Source organism: Entelurus aequoreus, linkage group LG01 (assembly GCF_033978785.1).
Source record: "Entelurus aequoreus isolate RoL-2023_Sb linkage group LG01, RoL_Eaeq_v1.1, whole genome shotgun sequence".
In the NCBI taxonomy this organism is placed as follows: Eukaryota; Metazoa; Chordata; class Actinopteri; order Syngnathiformes; family Syngnathidae; genus Entelurus; species Entelurus aequoreus.
Genome location: NC_084731.1, coordinates 42,911,462 through 42,928,876, shown reverse-complemented (window position 1 = coordinate 42,928,876; position 17,415 = coordinate 42,911,462). Strand labels below are relative to the sequence as shown.

General features: G+C 37.7%; 1 protein-coding gene across 3 annotated transcripts in view; it reads left to right on the top strand.

Annotated features, from left to right (window-relative positions):
* The window catches only part of fkbp5 (FKBP prolyl isomerase 5), a 69,043-nt gene extending 55,985 nt beyond the window's left edge, over positions 1–13,058 (top strand). For all 3 annotated transcript variants that reach the window (XM_062051159.1, XM_062051168.1, XM_062051148.1), the window contains 3 exons: positions 1,509–1,694; positions 3,210–3,449; positions 5,420–13,058. In XM_062051159.1, coding sequence (XP_061907143.1) covers positions 1,509–1,694; positions 3,210–3,449; positions 5,420–5,524 — 531 coding nt within the window. In that variant the 3' untranslated portion in view covers positions 5,525–13,058. The remainder of the gene's footprint in view (positions 1–1,508; positions 1,695–3,209; positions 3,450–5,419) is intronic.
* Positions 13,059–17,415: the final 4,357 nt, after the last annotated feature.

Genomic DNA, 17,415 nt, shown 5'->3' with positions numbered 1-17,415 from the left:
TATTTTTATATTTAGCAAACTCATCTCGCGGGCCGGATAAAGTTAAAGTACCACTGATAGTCACACACACACTAGGTGTGGTGAAATTACCCTCTGCATTTGACCCATCCCCTGGGAGGTGAGGGGAGCAGTGAGCAGCAGCGGTGGCCATGCTCTGGAATCATTTTGGTGATTTAACCCCAATTCCAACCCTTGATGTTGAGTGCCAAGCAGGGAGGTAATGGTCCCATTTTGGCCGCGCTCTAGAATCATTTTGGTGATTTAACCCCCAATTCCAACCCTTGATGCTGAGTGCCAAGCAGGGAGGTAATGGTCCCATTTTTTTAGTGTTTGGTATGACTCGGCCGGTCGGTTTGAACTCACGACCTACCGATCTCAGGGCGGACATTCTAACCACAAGGCCACTGAGCAGGTTTGTGACCTGATATCGCCCGCGGGCCGTACGTTTGACACCACTGTTATAGATTAAAGTATTTTACCTTTTTGTAGACTGAGTCAGCATGTTGTGAGAAGGACATGCAAGTGTCAATCTTAATCCCAAGATCTGTACCTGCTCTACCAGCAGACTTTGTATGCTTAGCCCTCTGGGGTTTTCCCTCTGGGTCTGTAGCACAGCTCATTTTATTTTGATATATTGAGCTCTAATGAACTTTTGGCAAAAGTTTGGACCACATTTCCTGCTGGTACTGTGTCATGTAGTTAGTAAGGTGGGCTACCGGGGCCATGTCATCTGCGTACTTGCAAGTGTTACGTACGTACGTAGTTGCGTCATTACGTCCTAGAAGCCGGAAGAGGGCGGGATTTACTGTGTAAAATACACTGGAAAGTTAGCACCATCCGTGTAAATGTTGCAAACAGCCCCTTTAATGGGGATTGTAACGGTCCAAAAATTCTCACCTCTCACTTGTCTGCACCACACGGATGCAGTAGGAGTTGATAACGCCAGACAAGGGCGCCAAAATAATATTGAAACGGCGGACAAAGTTGTAACTACAAGCCACTCAGACAGCTCTATTTAAACGTGTTTGTGAGCAGTTAAAAAAAACAAACAACAGATGCCGCCAAATTTATCCGTGGTGGGCTGCTCAAATTAATCAACGTATGGGAAACACTAGGTGTACTATCTGCTGGAGTCAACACGCAGTCATTGTCTAAATATTTGGCAACAAAAGTGAGGAGCAATATAATTGTCTTGGGTTCGCACGAGTGCTGCCGACACTGGAGAGCTGTGTTCTACTCAGGGAAATTCCAACATGCACTGTGACTTTTTGGATCAGACAATGCCAAAATGCTTGTGAAATATTGTTTTGCAGGTCGAATGTTCTTTTTGTTGGCATTCATTTGCTTCTTCTAAAGAGTATGCCTCAGCTTGTAAGTACATAGTTCTTATGGTAAGCAAACTTGGGTCAGAAGAAAATGCTTGTCAGTAATAAGTATTTTTGACTTTGTTTTCATTTACAGTATTTAGCCTGTTAAGCGTGTCGACACATGAATCCTATGTTTTTTAGGGGGAGAACTACTACCAGGCGGTAGTCCAGTACCAGCGCATCACTTCCTGGTTGGAGATGGAGTGTGGTAACGGTTTGGAGCAGCAAAATCGCATTAATGACTTTCTTTCGACGGCCCACCTCAACTTAGCTTTGTGTTTCCTGCGCATCAAAGACTTCTCCCAAGTGGTGCAGAACTGCAACAAGGTGAGACCGCCTCAGGCCCCTGTGGGTTGTGTATAAGATTTTGGAAGACATACTAGTATAAATGTAATACAGATATCTTTAAAGGGGCCCTATTATGCAAAACCAACTTCAAATTGGTGTAGGCAGTGGATATCTCCATTTATGGTAGACATTTACCCAAAGATCTTTGTGCGAGGTCGCCATTGTGATCAATAGGTTCCTTTTTCTCTTATCTTGTTGTGTCTCGTACATGCACATTCATCCTCCGTTGTTGACATTTCTAATACTAACTAGTGTATAGTTACCAACTGTCAGTAGACTCAATATGGTAGCACAAAAAACTACAACATGGCCGACGCGGAGAAAAACGCTGTTGAAGTGGAAGCACGTAAATAAGATCGCCTACAAAATGGCTTAATTCTGAGACATTCAGAAAGCGCCTTGAAGTTGGTCTGTAAAGCATAGTCTATGCAAACATTTTGACCAAATAACTGTTACATGTTAGGTAGACCACAAGAAAGTGTTTTACACGTAAAAAAAAAAAATCATAATATGACCACTTTAAAGCTTTATCATTATTAGACAAATGATCAATGCCTTTTGACAATTGATCAAGTACTTAAATCGCCTGTGACCTAACAAAGACATTTTGCTTGATGACTTCCATGTTTTTGAACCAATCTTGGATCAGATTTCACACACGTGCTTGTTAGTCCAAAAAGGTGTGCACCAAATTTTGTAGTGATTCGGCAAAACACAATGTTTATTTACAGTGGGGTGTTTTCAAGAATGCACTTTAGCACAGGGGTTAGTGCGTGTGCCTCACAATACGAAGGTCCTGGGATTGATCCTGGGCTTGGGATCTTTCTGTTTGGGGTTTGCATGTTCTCCCCGTGACTGTGTGGGTCCCTCCGGGTAATCCCACCTCCAAAGACATGCACCTGGGGATAGGTTGATTGGCAACACAAAAAAAAAATTGGCCCTAGTGTGTGAATGTGAGTATGAATGTTGTCTGTCTATCTGTGTTGGCCCTGCCCGAATGCAGCTGAGATAGGCTCCAGCACCCCCTGCGACTCCGAACGGGACAAGCGGTAGAAAATGGATGGACATTTCATGGCTTTTTCAGCGCCACCATGGGGTGAAAAACAATAGCACAGGCAACTTTTTCCTGTAGATTTCGGTACTTTTTTTCATACTTAGAGCTAGGATTGCGATTGGTTTGAAGATTTTACAGAAAGTTTCCATCAGCATTTCATTTGGAATTTAACCTGAGGAGTTTTGGAAATATTCAAGTTTAGAGACCTGATTTATTTGGTAAATACAAGGATTACATTTTAAGATCAAATGTGATATACAATGTAGCAGACAGGTAATGAGAACATAAAATTCCCCAATTTAGTTTCCCATGGAAATGTTCCACCTCTTGCCACCCTACAGGCAGCAAAGGTTTGATACATTTTCACCTTTTTGTGTGCAAACATTCCTGAGAAGAAAAGTTAGATTTGTAACTCAAGTCACCTGTTTTGTGTACCATAGGTGATTGAGTTAGACCCTTGCAACGAGAAGGCTCTGTACCGCCGCGGTGAGGCCCGTCTGCTCCGTAACGAGTTCACCTTGGCCTTGGCGGATTTTCAACAAGTGCTGCAGGTCAACGCTGCCAATCGTGCTGCCCGAACTCAGATTTCAATCTGCCGGAGCAAAATGAAGGAATATCACGAGCTGGACAAGAAGACTTACGCCAACATGTTCCAGAAGTTTGCTGAGCGGGACGCCAAGGTCTGTAAATGTCCGCTTCCCCTCACACATGAAATGGTTTGACCAATAATCACCTGTAGGATCTTGTCTTTTTACACCTTCACACATTTAACTTCAAAGATAATAATAACATAATATTTTCATTGGCACTGTCAGGTATTTGTTTTATGTACCAGATGTTTTTAATCATTCCTCACAAGTAATATATATATATATTAAAAACAAATGATATTTAATCATGATCAATCAAATTTAATCCCCAGGAACCCTGTGTTAATCTAATTAAAAATGTCGGACAGCATTTATAGAGAATTAAATCAAATGAGCAAATGCCAGTTCCTATAAGGTGCCTCTAGATTTTTTTTCCAAAATAAAAAAGGCAGAATGTTGTTTTTTGGGTTTTTTAGAATTTGATAGATGTCATAATATTTTTTTGAAATTTTAAAATTGCATGAGTGCTTTGCTTTAGTACTGCACTGACCTCTGGTGGTCATGTGCAGAATTTGTAGATGTTCTTGCCAGAAGACGCTCTTCTCTGCTAAGGGAACATTTTAAAAAATACTGACTACGCTTACATTAATAAATCAGTCTGATTCCTCAAATAGTTCGGCTTTAAAAAAGCATCCTACGAGCCATGGAGACGCCTTAATTGGCTTTTGAGAAACCAGACCAGCACACCTAGATTATGCGATTGGAAACCATATCTCTCAAGTGGGAGTTTCTTTCAAAGGGGACCTTCGTATCGCACATGTGTCAGTCTCAGTGTGCGGGGTATAACCCGGAAGCAGATACCATTCAATCAAAACATAGGCAACGACTAGAATGAAGGAGAGACTGTTTACATGCTTTACAAGTTAAAAGATGGGAGAAAAAATAAACTTTACTTAAAAAGGTAACTAAAGAAATTGGGAATGTTGGCTTCATACGGACTCCAGAACGAAATAAGATTGAGATGAAGGAAAATTAAGCAGGTACTGTATATTACAAGGCAAAGAAGAAAGTGTACACAAACCTCTTCATGCTGGATATGTGCACTCAAAACTGATTAACAATATCTCTGTATTCCACACACCTGACAAGATAGTCCAGAACAATAGCATCGCTCATCTGGAACAGTATCGGTCGGGGAACGGACTATCTTTTCCTTCAAATTTAAAACTCCTTCCATCAAACCACATAGCCTTTTGAATTAACTCCCAAGACCTTCGAAAGTTTTCTTTCCATGATTCTGTGTCCGAAAATGTCTTTAAAACTAGCGCAATAAAATAATTTTTTGCATCAGCATAGCCATTAAAGATGTAATATTTGCCAATATTACAGCAGACATCAGGTGCAACAAGAACTGTGCTGTTGACTTGTAAAGGGGCCTCAGATGCGTTGTTTTGGTGTGACGTCAAGGTCAAGCGAAAACACCTATACATTTATCCGTGTTAAAAGGAAATAAGCGCCCCATGTGTGAAAATACAAAAAAACAAACTATTAGAAAAATCAGTCTAATTTAGTGCATGATACTGACTGATTAACTGTTATGTAGAGCTGCAAGGATGAATGGATCAATAAAAGGCATTGAATTAAATTGTGTTGCTTTGATTAATCGTTAACGAGCACAACTATTACAATTGTTATATCTGGACTGCATGGAGTGCACATGAGAGCGGTGGTGTGCGGGTGCTGTTTTTAAAGTTTATTATTGTGTTAGTTAAATTTCAATGTTGATGAGGAAAAAAAGTTATTGCAAACAGAATGTTTTGTTTAATTCAACTATCTTCCTTAAACTATGCATTGAGGCTATAAAGTGTATTTAAACCGATTAATGGACAAAAACCAATCGAAATATTACTTGGTTACTAAAATAAACGATACTATAATAATGAAGTTGTACTGGATTACATTTATTTTGAATCGTAACTCTTAATACAACTCATCCCCCAAATAAAGATTTCATGGAACATTTTGACAGCTTAATGACAACTGTGTGCTTTTGTAAGCAGACTGGGAGGACGAAAAGGAAACAAGAGGAGAGTGTGAGCAGCAGCATTAACGGAGAAGTGGGCATTAAACGCCGAAGGAGTCAGGACCGCCGCTCACAACAGTGACATCTGTGTCAAAACCAAGAAGACTCCCAACAGGCAGGAATAAGAGGCACACTCAAATACTCCCAATATTTCCACTTTTTGGTCACACAGACTGCCTATTCCTGTAACTTTTTGTTTTATTACCATTACAACACACTGAGCTCCATTTTATAAAGCTTCTATGATAAGATGGGCCTCAACAGTGAAATCACATCCAAAAACATTACGACTTGCAAGTATTACTGTGTTATGACTTGAACCACATGTACAATTTATTCTTCTGATAAGATGTCTAATTTATGTGCTGCAGATGGCTTTTTTCTTCTTCTGAAAAAACACTTCACATACAGCCACAGCTTTTAGTCCATGTTGGTAAAAAGGATAAACAACTTACCTAAGAATGTGCCTCATATAATACTAGCTGGAAGGGTGGAAGTCAAAAGAACAATGCCGCACACAGCCCACACCGACGATTGGTTACGTGCTGTTTACTTGCATTCAGCCATGCAATATGCCAACGCCTTCAAAATCGGAAGATGTATGACGTCACACGAAAAAGGTCTATAGCAGGGGTGTCCAAACTTTTTCCACGGAAGGCCACAAACATTAAGCATGCGAGGGCCATTTTGATATTTTTCATTTTCAAAACCAATCCAATATTAGTTTTTTTTCCCCACCTTTTGGGCTAAGGACCCAGAAGGGTCTGAGTCATAAAAATGTTAAAAATGAATTACGTATTTTTTACTATTCAACGCTTAAATCTCTAGATCAACTTCAGGTCTATCTGTCGATATAAAGTGTTAAAAATGTTTTGTTTTATGCCCTTTTTGTCAAAGAAAATTCAGTTTTTTACAGCAAAAACACAACATATGCAATATTTTGCCCCCCAAAAATTTCCAAGTGGAATATTTGATGTGAAGTATTTGCAGGCCTAAAAAGGTCAATAATTCATAAGACATTGATTTTAATTATTTTTTGAGCAATGACATTTTTTTTTAAATCCTAATAAAATTCTAGGGCGTACATCATAAAAAAATGCTAAAAAAAAAGTCTTACATAAAAAAATAAAAGAAATAAACCTTTAGGTGTCGAGATCGACTTCAGATCTATGCTTTTTTTTGTTTATTTGATGTCGTTTTGGTCAATTGCAAACAAATATGCAGTATTTTCTCCAAAAAATATTTCAAAGTGGAATATTTTGATGTGAAGTATTTACAGGCCTAAAAAGGTTGATAATTCATAACACCATTGATTTTAATTCATTATTATTTTTTAGCAATTACATTTTTTAAAAATCCCACTACAATTCTTGGAGGTCCATCATTAGAAAATTCTAAAAAAAAGTCTTACATTAAAAAAAAAAAATTCTACCCTAAAAAAAAAAATTCTACCCTTAGGTCTTGAGATCAACTTCAGATCTATGTTTTTTTTTGGTTTATTTTATGTCCTCTTGGGCAAATAAAAATGTGTTTTTATTTTATTTGGCAATCAAAAAAAAATGCAGTATTTCCTCTCCTAAAAAGTTCAATAATTCATAACACCATTGATTTTAATTCATTATTATTTTTTGAGCAATGACATTTTTTAAAAATCTCACTAAAATTCTTGGGTCAAATAATATTTTTTTATTTGGCAAACAAAATATGCAGTACTTGCTCCCCAAAAATATTTCAAAGTGGAATATTTGATGTGAAGTAATTGGAGCCTTGAATTGGTCAACAACTCAACATTTATTTGGATTCTTTAGTGTATTCTGAGCAATGCCAGCCTGCATGGCAGCCTTACATTGCAACTTTTTCTCATGACATTTCACCTGCTCTTCTATTCCACTTTCTTATGTGTGTTTTTATATTTCTAATTTTTTCAAATAGTATTTTAGAATGTGCCGCATTAGGTGCAGGCAGCACTTTGGACACCCCTGGTATGTAGCAATCACATTTTTTTTATTATTAGTTGTAAACGGAAAAATCAGTGTATGTTTTGGTAATTGATATTTTCTTCTCAAGATAGAAAAAAACAATACAAAAACAATTGGTTCATTTGAATTTCCCTTTGAAACGGGAGTGGGACGGGGAGACACAAACGTTAGCAACACTAGCTTAGCTATGTGAGCTACATGCTAACATACATGCTAGGTTAGCACAATCACTGAAGAACAACATGATCAAACTTACACGTCTGTAGCTGACTGATATATGCTTGGCAACGCTCTCGGTTAAATTTTTAGAAATGTAGATGACACACTTTTCCCAAAGTGCTGAACTTACCGAGTTTATTTAGCTAGAGGGTGGGTTCATCCTTCATGACGTAATGAAAACCCCCAACTTGGAAAGCGGGCGTTTGAGCGTCTTTCCTCTCGAAAGTGGAGCAAACAAGTGAGTATTATAAACATACAGTATCACTGTTAGACCATCATGGCGTCCCCTTTACCTATAAAGTGCAAACAAGAAGTACATGTTTTGTAGTCCAGATGAACATGCAAACTCCCCTCGCGTTCCTGTTAATTCCTGTAAAAAATCTTTACAGCTTTGAAATTCCCAGTTTTGCAACCCTAGCGATGATGTACATCAGCATCTTTTTACACAATCAAGGATCCATTCAGAAATAGCTTACATTTATTTCAGCTTAAATGCATTGCTAGAACACAGCTGCCACTGGAACACACACATACAGTACACATTCTGTATCCATCATTCATAAAGTGGACAAATTCTGAGTCAAAATGCGTTGTTTTACTAGTTGAATGGGTATCTGTTAGTTAAAAAAACAACAAAAGACCACTAGCGGTTGTGTTTGCAGATAGTCACGACAAAACATATGTCTCATTGTATAACACATGTTAATTTTTCTAACTTTGATAAGGATCAGGAGTGCATGAGAAAGTGGTGAACGTGAAGTGTATTTCAACAAGTATAGCGCAGCAGCAACAGAACCAATGTTGGGGAGGAGCAATCTTATACGCGTATCACGTGCTGTGCGCGGAGAAGCGAATGTAAAATGTCAACGAATGTAAAATGTCAACGAATGACAGGGCGCTTCATATGAAATGTTATTCCTAGCCGCTTCCTGCTCCGTCACTGTTAACATCATATTTCCCCTTATTATTGTAACTGTCAAATTTCATGCACTGGTTTTGTCGGCTAGATGTAGTTGGTTTGATTCCCGGCAGGAATTAATCCATGTTAATCGTTAATCAGGGCTAAAACATGTTTTTAATTAAATTCAAGTCTGAGTCATATATTATGACAATCGTTTCACACAAATAAACAGCGCCTCCAGGATTTTGCAGAAATACCGTATTGATGTTTTACTCGTTTTATACCGCACAAACTTTATGTCAGTACGTGGACTATGGCGGCGCAAATTACTGCGCGGATTGCTTGCTTCTCCTGAAGGAATCAATAAAGTACTATCTATCTATCTTTCCCAGGATGCAAAACAACTAGACTGGACTTTGCTTAAAGGTAGATACATATTTATTTTAACACAACAAACTACAAAAAGGAGTACAAACAAAAGGCGCTCTCACAGGCGGAGATAAACTTGGCTAAGAAAACCAAAACTAACACAAAGGCAAAACTATGGAGGTGAAACTAATAAACACTTACTGTGACAAGAGCAGAACAAAAAGTTACGTGGCATGGCATGAAGCAAACACTATGGAATAAGCAGGGCATGATAATGACAGAGGTTAAAGGCCTACTGAAATTAATTTTTTTTATTTAAACGGGGATAGCAGATCTATTCTATGTGTCATACTTGATCATTTCGCGATATTGCCATATTTTTGCTGAAAGGATTTAGTATAGAACAAAGACGATAAAGATTGCAACTTTTGGTATCTGATAAAAAAAAGGCTTGCCCCTACCGGAAGTAGCGTGACGTAGTTAATTGAACATAAACGCAAAGTTCCCTATTGTTTACAATGATGGCCGCATGAAGTGAGAGAGATTTGGACCGAGAAAGCGACAATTTCCCCATTAATTTGAGCGAGGATGAAAGATTTGTGGATGAGTAAAGTGCAAGTGAAGGACTAGTGGGGAGTCGAAGCTATTCAGATAGGGAAGATGCTGTGAGAGCCGGGGGTGACCTGATATTCAGCTGGGAATGACTAAAACAGTAAATAAACACAAGACATGTATTTACTCTTTTAGCCACAACACAATCAGGCTTATATTTAATATGACACAAATTAATCCTGAATAAAAACACCTACGTCTTTGTTATGGTAACTCCTAGCTCCTATGCTAGCTCCTAGCTCCATAGAACACGCCAATACAATTCAAACACCTGATCAACACACACAATCACTCAGCCCAAAAGACCGTTCACCTAACCCAAGGTTCATAAAGCTTATATATTTTAAAAAAGTTACGTACATACGCAAAAAAAAGTTGCGCACATACGGTCAAGCGATCAAATGTTTAGAAGCCAAAGCTGCATACTCACAGTAGCACGTCTGCGTCTTTGTCATCCAAATCAAAGTAATCCTGGTAAGAGTCTGTGTTGTCCCAGTTCTCTACAGGCGTCTGTGTATCGAAGTCAAAAGTCCTCCTGGTTAGAGTCTCTGTTATCCGAGTTCTTCCATCTTGACTCAGCCCTTTGAGACACTTGTGATTTAGGGCTATATAAATAAACATTGATTGATTGATTGATTGACTGCATCTTTCGGGAATGTAAACAAAGAAGCGCCGGCTGTGTACTGTTGTTGCTGACTTCGTTCGAAAAATACGTCCATTTCGCACCGACAACTTTCTTCTTTGCTTGCTCAGCTTCTTTCTCCATAATGCAATGAACATGATTGCAACAGATTCACGAACACAGATGTCCAGAATACTGTGGAATTATGAAATGAAAACAGAGCTTTTTCATATTGGCTTCAATGTGGAAGGCATACCCGTGTTCCCAGGGCTACGTCACGCGCATACGTCATCCTCAGAGGCGTTTCGAACCGGAAGTTTAGCGGCAAATTTAAAATGTCACTTTATAAGTTAACCCGGCCGTATTGGCATGTGTTATAATGTTAAGATTTCATCATTGGTTAAGATTTCATCATTGATATATAAACTATCAGACTGCGTGGTCGGTAGTAGTGGGTTTCAGTAGGCCTTTAACAGAGTTAATGTCGCCAGACAGACTGCCTGGCAACTGAAAGCTTAAATACTGGTGACATGATTAGTGAAAACAGGTGCGTGACTCAAAATGTGAAACAGGTGAAACTAATGGTTGCTATGGTGACAAAACAAGGGAGTGAAAAAGCAGGAACTAAGCGAGTGGACATGACTAAAACAAAACATGATCACACAGACATGACACTTTAAAAGTAGACACTAGATGGTAGTAAAAGCACATACTCAGAAAGGTATTGTACTGTTTTAATTCATTATAACTAGAGTAATAGTAATTCTAATTAGAGAGAAACACTACCCAAAGACTTCTTTATTGTCTGCTGTCACCCACAATTTGCAGACGTTCTCCATGTATGTTTTACATTTGGAGTCCATCTTAAACATTCATTTACGTTCAAACACATTCACCTTTTGTGAACTGTTAAGAGCAACCTATAGTGCTCGTTTTTGTTGGTGGATGAGAGGTTTTCATCACACTCCAACATCTCTACCATGTAACTGCTGCCTCTTTGCTGGGTCATGCATTACAAATAAAATATGTTCTTAATTGTCTTACCATGGATAAATAAGTACATACATGTAAAGTAGGAAGTGCATGTTTATATACTACATTACCCAGAAGGCTTAGCACTTTTAGACAGGAACCAGGAGTCGGTCTGAGCTAAGCGTTGATAGTAGAGATGGTATTTATGGCTCGGTGGTATTTATGGCTCTTTGAAGAGAGCCAGATCTTGAGGAACCATTCCTTTCAAAGAGCCGTTCAAAAGACTGACTCATTGTTATATTTATGTTTTTGTTTATTATTAAGTTGTTTTCATCAAGGAATCGCATGTAGAAGTTAGGAGATTTAGATCAGAATAATTCAAAGTTAAAAATACAGTACACTATTGGTGATTAATTATTCTGAAATCTTAGTTTATTATTAAGTTGTTTTTATCAAGGAATCACAAGTAGAAGTTATGAGATTGCGATCAGAATAATTCAAAGGTATATATATACAGTACAATATTGGTGATTAATTATTCTGAAACATCAATAATAATAGATTTTTGCTAATGTTTTATAACAAATGCCATAAGGTAGTACCATATCCCATATGCAGTTAAAATGACATCACTATTTATAAGAAAGCTTTGTAGTACACAAACATTACCTAAATTAATGTCTGAAGAGGTAAAATTGTGAATGCAAAATTGTACCTGGACTTTTTTCAAACATGCCTGGGTATTTTTTATTTAAATTGCTCCAAAAAAGCGCCACGCAAATGCGAATCAGTTCTTATTGTTCACTTAAAAGAAGCGTTCAAAAGACTCGACTCGTTCATGAAATGGCCCAATTGTGACATCTCAAAATCTTGGAGGGACTGAATAAAGTGTGAAACATTTTTTGGATTCAAATTGCCCCAATTTTGCCAGCAAACTGCTTATTCCGCATTAATAGATGGGTTGATTGTAAACAACATTAGGACAAATATAGCATTTGAAAGCGCATGCAGACTAAAATGTACAGTGATAATTATGAGAAATTTCAGTTTTCATGTGTGGAAACCCCCAAAGATGTGTGACTATTTGTCATTATTATGTCTTCACACTTGGCTGTCTTTTGACTTTTTTGTGTGGTTACCAGCTGAAAGATAACTTTCCACAAATACAGATAAACTCAGCATTTGTCCACAATATGGATGACTTTAGGGCTTAACTGTACTTTTGCATAATACGAACAATGAGGTTTAGTGGCAGCTTTAACAAGTAAACACTTTTTGAAACTTCGGGTCAGACTCCCATTATCATATATTTGGCGACAGAGCACAGAAAGTATGTTTTATGATAAGGGATAGTTCTGGAGCTTTAAAAAAAACATTGAAATTGGGATCATTTTAAACAGAGCAACTTTTATGTATCTATTTTTTGATGCCGTTTTTATTCAGACGATGCACTCGAGTCAAGGCAATCTTTTGACTTCAATGTCTGAAAAAAAGACCAGACAATAAATCTTGCGATGTTTTATAAACATTGATATGTTCATAGTGGGGAAAAAAACCTTATCTGTCTTAAATTAGTTGTGTGAGTGTTTTCCTTTTCATTTTTAAATGTGTTGCTTTGGCTTAAAACATTTTGTACAGTGCTGGCTGTTGAGCATGAAGTACTTTTTCTAAAAAAATGATCATTTGGAGTCTAATTTATATTTATATGCGGGTCAAATGTAACACTGACCAACAGTAAAACAAGATTGCTTTGAAACGGAAGCTACGGGTTATGTCCAACAAAGTTTACACACTGCAAACGACACAATCCTGTTTTTATCAACCTGCCAATCAAATACAGTCACAAACCATGTAGAGTACAGGTCAAGTGTGGTATAAATATATATTTTATTTGTATTATTTTGCACTTGAAAATGAGTTAATAAACCCGATGTTTGCATTACATGATGAAATGATGTCATTCTCTCAAGTTGCTCCTTAATTGTGTCGTGAAAAAAGTTGGACTGAAAGCTCCAATTTTCTAAAAAGACTTTTATCGTAAAATATCATTAAATAATCTTCATAAATGTTATGTTTTACATATTTGTGTTACTCTTATTTTTGAGGTCATATTATGATGCTTAATCTACATGCTAACCACTACATGGAATAATGGTGCTTTGGTCACAATTATGCATACGTTTTGCTTTCGAGGAGGATTTTAGCGTCTGAGTTTATTGTATTGGCTTTCTCTTTCCACGCCTTTCAGTGTCCACTAAGTCAGGGGTCAGCAACCAAAAACATTGAAAGAGCCATATTGAACCATCAGTCTGGAGCCGCAAAAAATGAAAAGCCGTATATAAGTGTTATAATGAAAGCAACACATGATGTAAGTGTCTATATTAGCTATAATAGCTTTAAAAGTCTTATGTAAGTTTTATAATGAAAAAAACACATGATGTATGTGTCTATATTAGCTATAATAGCCTACTATCAAAATGACTTTAAAAGTCTTATGTAAGTGTTATAATGAAAAAAACACATGATGTAAGTGTCTATATTAGCTATAATAGCCTACTTTCAAAATGACTGTGTTGAAATGTAATATTTATTCTACACATTTTTACAACATTAGAAACCATTAGTTAATCAGAGGCTACTCAGAAGGTGAGATAACTCCTGGAAATGACTGGCTGTTAATGGTCAAAGGTATAGATGTGTGTGTCCAAGTTAAAGGAAACACCTTTTAATAGATTTATTACAATCTTTGGCAAGCTAGGTAATGTTTGCTGTGGTCTGGAACAATACGGCACACAAACAACTATCTGAAATACAGCCAATACAGATAATGTGTCATGAGACATGCAAAACTAAATTATATACAAAGAGGATACAAGTAAAGCATATTATATGAGCTCAAATATACCTACAAATGAGGCATACTGATGCAATATGTACATACAGCTAGCCTAAATAGCATGTTAGCATTGATTAGCTTGCAGTCATGCACTGACCAAATATGCCTGATTAGCACTCCAACAAGTCAATAACACCAACAAAGCTCACCTTTGTGCATTCACACACAGCATAAAACATTTGGTGGACAAAATGAGACAAAGAAGGAGTGGAAGATTTTACATGTAAACAAACTGTTGTGTCACAGTCCACACTATGGTGAGTTCAAAAACCGCCGAAATGAGTAGGACAAAACGATGTTCACCAAATCTTATCAGTGAAACAGACACACAAACATATTAAACAGTGGGCTTTCTAACAATTGGGAAGGTTTGTGTCATGTTTGTCCTCAAACAAAAACATACTAAAACAAAAATATTATTTTCCCCCATCTTTTTCCATTTTCAATCCTTTTTTAAAAATACTCCAGGGAGCCAGTAGGGCGGCACTAAAGAGCCATGGGTTGCTGACCCCCGCACTAAGTTATGAGTATATGACTACGTGTTATAATAATGTCTGTCTTCTTATTTGAAACAACAACATACATCCATGCAAGAAAATGTAGCCGTTTGTCTCATAGTATCATTGTATTCACCATTGCCATAAATTGTAGAAATCTTGTCCAGAATAAATAGTTTTGGTTAAATCCTCATGCCTATTTGACCGAGGCGGATTTCTTAGCTAAGCTCTGCTTCCATGCTCGGTTTTCAGATACTTCCGAGAAGTACATTGTCACAAAACACAAAGTCGGTACTTAATTTTTTGGATGTGGCTGGAAGTTTTTGTACTGATTTAATTGTGCTTGTTAATACAAACAATAACAGCATTTTTGGTCATCGGGCCGCACCGTGGACATATTTTTGTCTGGACCACACCAGGGTACCATTAAAATGGGGGAATCACGCTGAGGTCCCCCGGAAACACAACCATTCATCAATATGTATGGATGTTCTCATTCTTCCAGGTCATTATATTTTCCCCATTTTTATTTTGGGCCTGGATTCACAGTCCATTTTCTCTCTTTGTAGCTTGTAGCTTTGATGTAAGCTACCTCACTACATGGCTCTAAAAGTAGCTAAGCTACAGGAAAAGCTACTCGTTAAAAAAGTAGCTCAGCTACCGCCAACACAGTCGTGGTCAAAAGTTTACATACACTTGTAAAGAACATAATGTCATGGCTGTGAGTTTCCAATAATTTCTACAACTCGTATTTTTTTTGTGATAGTGATTGGTCACAAAAAACATTCATGAAGTTTGGTTCTTTTATGAATTATGGGTGTGACCAAATCTGCTGGGTCAAAAGTATACATACAGCAATGTTAATATGTGCTTACATGTCTCTTGGCAAGTTTCACTGCAATAAGGCACTTATGGTAGCCATCCACAAGCTTCTGGTTTAATTTTTGACCACTCCTCTTGACAAAATTGGTGCAGTTCGGCTAAATTTGTTTGTTTTCTGACATGGACTTGTTTCTTCAGCATTGTCCACACGTTTAAGTCGGGACTTAGCCATTCCTTTACCACTTTTGACGTGTGTTTGGAGTCATTGTCCAGTTGGAACACCCAACTGTGTCCAAGACCCATCCTCCGAGCTGATGATTTTAGCTTGTCCTGAAGAATTTGGAGGTAATCCTCCTTTTTCATTGTCCCATTTACTCTCTGTAAAGCACCAGTTCCATTGGCAGCAAAACAGGCCCAGAGCATAATACTACCACCACCATGCTTGACGATAGGTTTGGTGTTCCTGGGATTAAAGGCCTCACCTTTTCTCCTCCAAACATTGCTGGGTATTGTGGCCAAACAGCTCAATTTGTGTTTCATCTGACCACAGAACTTTCCTCCAGAAGGTCTTATCGGGCGGCGTGGCAAAGTTGGTAGAGTGGCCGTGCCAGCAATCGGAGTGTTGCTGGTTACTGGGGTTCAATTCCCACCTTCTACCATCCTAGTCACGTCCGTTGTGTCCTTGGGCAAGACACTTCCCCCTTGCTCTGGATGGCTGCTGGTTAGCGCCTTGCATGGCAGCTCCCGCCATCAGTGTGTGAATGTGGGTGTGAATGGGTGAATGTGGAAATACTGTCAAAGCGCTTTGAGTACCTTGAAGGTAGAAAAGCGCTATACAAGTATAACCCATTTATCATTTATCTTTGTCCATATGATGTCATGTCACTATTTTGGGGGCGGCGTAGCTCGGTTGGTAGACACTTTACCCACCTGCTCCCAGTGCCACCCACACTGGTTTAAATGTATAGCTTCAAGATGGAGATAATGGCTTTCGCTATGTAAAATGTTTTGAGTTTCTAGGGAAAAACGTTATATAAATCAAATTAACTACATTAATATAATGGATGTATACTTAGTCTTTAATATGTAAAAGTTTGACTTTGTTTACTTTCATGACGACCTCCTTAAAGTTTTGTAATCAATCAAATATGACTTTGTTTACTTTCATGACAACCTCCTTAAAGTTTTGTAATCAATCAAATATCAAGCAGCTAGAATGTATAAGTGTACAGAGTGTTCTGCATTTTCCCATTATGCATTGTATTGAATTAAATGGGTATATTTTTTTATGGTGCTTGGACGTTTTTTTTTTAAATATCCACAAAGTTCAGTGAGCAGGTTGTGTTATGTGTGTTGACATTTTGTGTTGGTTGCATTATTTTTTTTTCGCGCCATGGGAAGGTTGGATTAAGTCTCAAATCACATTTTATGGGCATTGATCTAATTTACTCACGTTGTCCACATGATGGCGGCAAACTTGCAGATTTTCAAAAACCTATTTAAATCACGATTCTTTATTAAACTCACGACGTCTCTCGGGCCAAACTGAAGACGCAGGGTGTTGTTTGGACTCCCCGGATCTGAAGTGTAACGCTTTATGCCACGTTTCACTTCGTTTATCGCCATCCTGTGGACTTGCGGTGTAACTACAAGCTTCAAAGGAATTTTCTATGGTTTTATACTCCACTAAGCTTTTCAATTATCAATGATATCTCACACTCCCTGTGAAACAAGTACAAAATCTTCATAAGGTCTATAAGTAACCACATAAACAACAAATAGATAAATGTTTTAATTGTTTGAACAGTATATATTTTCAATTTATCATTCAGGAATTCAAATAAAAATGATTAAGTGATGTCTTTACTTGGTGAACTCACAATGTATGAAATGACATTGCCACAAAACAAACAACAATAATAATAATGTATGAAATTTCCATTTCAGGCCTTTTATTTTTATTTATATCACGGCACAGTAGTGTTACACAAAGATCACACGTGTCAATTAGATGTAAAAATTATACAAATCAGTTTAGTCTTTATAAAAAACAAGACAGTAACAAAAAAAAAGACATGGGTTCA